At 72.1% G+C, this 1,469-nt stretch overlaps 1 protein-coding gene across 1 annotated transcript in view; it reads left to right on the forward strand.

The window, feature by feature from the left end:
- The first annotated feature begins 9 nt into the window (after nucleotides 1–9).
- CEP104 (centrosomal protein 104kDa) overlaps nucleotides 10–1,469 on the forward strand; it is an 11,710-nt gene continuing 10,250 nt past the window's right edge. Inside the window, exons 1-3 of the mRNA XM_012734518.1 lie at nucleotides 10–47; nucleotides 971–1,096; nucleotides 1,283–1,457. Coding sequence (XP_012589972.1) covers nucleotides 984–1,096; nucleotides 1,283–1,457 — 288 coding nt within the window. The 5' untranslated portion in view covers nucleotides 10–47; nucleotides 971–983. The remainder of the gene's footprint in view (nucleotides 48–970; nucleotides 1,097–1,282; nucleotides 1,458–1,469) is intronic.

Consider the following 1,469-nt stretch of genomic DNA (forward strand, 5'->3'; position numbering starts at 1 on the left):
GCCCAGCCAGCCGCCCGCGGCGCCGACGTCGCCGTCTGGCCTCCGAAGTAGGTGGTGCCCGGGGTCCCCGTGGCGTGGCCGCGAGGCGGGGCGCATTCACGGGTCGGACGCGGCCGGTGCCCATCACCTCTGGGGGCAGGCCGCTGACCTCACCCCCGCCCTGGCGTCGACGCTTGAGCTGAGGACCCTTGGCTAGACAGCGCTTGTGTCCACTGCGCCATGCTGTCTCAGTCAACCCACGTTGCTGCCTGGCAGCCAGCCACCGGCCAGGAGAAAGGCCTGGAAAGGGTCCCCTGGTGGCTTCCCGGTGGGCAGCGGTGCCCTCCCTGGTCTGGAAGCCTGCCGGGACGGAGCTGGCGGGTGACCGAGCTGGTGTTCCCAAAAGGAGGGCCCTCAGCGACCCCTGCGTGTGCCAGGCACATGAGGGCCTGTGTGGCGGGCGCCGTGGCTGCTGGACCTCGATCTGGGTTTGTTGAGTCGACAGCGCAGTGGACACAGCCGCTGTCCAGACACACAGGTCCACGGTTCAGGTGTCTGTGCCACAGCAGCGGTGATGCGGGGCCGAGGCCGCACCCTCGCAGACGCCCCTGTGCCTCGGGCCGAGGTAACCAAGCCTGTGCCCGTTTGCAAGGGTGTAAGCACGCGCCCGGGGCTGCCCCTTGGAGCGCCAGGCCGCGTCGGCGAAAACACCTCGCAGACGCCCTGAGCCAGGTTCTCCCTCTCGCAGGCGGGAGGGCAGGCGGGTGCCGGGGCTCGAGGCGCCGGCCGGCCGGGGCGTGCAGAGCTCTGCGGCCGGCCGGGAGTGAGGGTTGGCGGCGGGGCCGCCCCACGCCCTGAGCTGACAAGGAGGCCCGGCGCTCGGCAGGGGCCCAGCCTGGGCCGGCCCAGCGTGGTGTCCAGTGGCATCGAGGACAGGAGGGGCGGGCCGCGGCGGTCAGCTGGTGTCTCAGAGGCCGCTCCCGCCCCACAGCCCAGCAGGCAGGATGCCCCACAAGATCGGGTTTGTGGTGGTCAGCTCGTCGGGGCACGAGGACGGCTTCAGCGCCCGGGAGCTGATGATCCACGCGCCCACCGTCAGCGGGTGGCGGTCCCCGAGGTGGGCGGTGGCCGGCGGGTGGGGCGCCCCGGCGCGGGCTTCTGTCGCTTTCCTCGCGTGGCACCAGCATTGCGCCAGAACAGGGCGCGGGGCCCACGTGCTGCGACGTGTCTCGGCCGTCAGGCACGGGCCTGGCGGCCCGCGGCAGAGAGGCGGGACGGGCACGAAGCGCGCGCTCGCTTGCAGGTTCTGCCAGTTCCCGCAGGAAGTCGTCCTTCAGATGGCGGGGCGGTGCCGGGTCCGGAAGCTGCAGCTGCTGGCGCACCAGTACATGATCTCCAGCAAGGTGGAGCTCTACGTCAGCGAGAGCCTGCCTGAGTGCCTCGCTCCCTGCCAGGCCGAGCGCTTCCGGAGGCTCGGGTGAGGAGGCCCC

Source organism: Condylura cristata, unplaced genomic scaffold (genome assembly GCF_000260355.1).
Source record: "Condylura cristata isolate star-nosed mole 26May11 unplaced genomic scaffold, ConCri1.0 scaffold00058, whole genome shotgun sequence".
Lineage (NCBI taxonomy): Eukaryota > Metazoa > Chordata > Mammalia > Eulipotyphla > Talpidae > Condylura > Condylura cristata.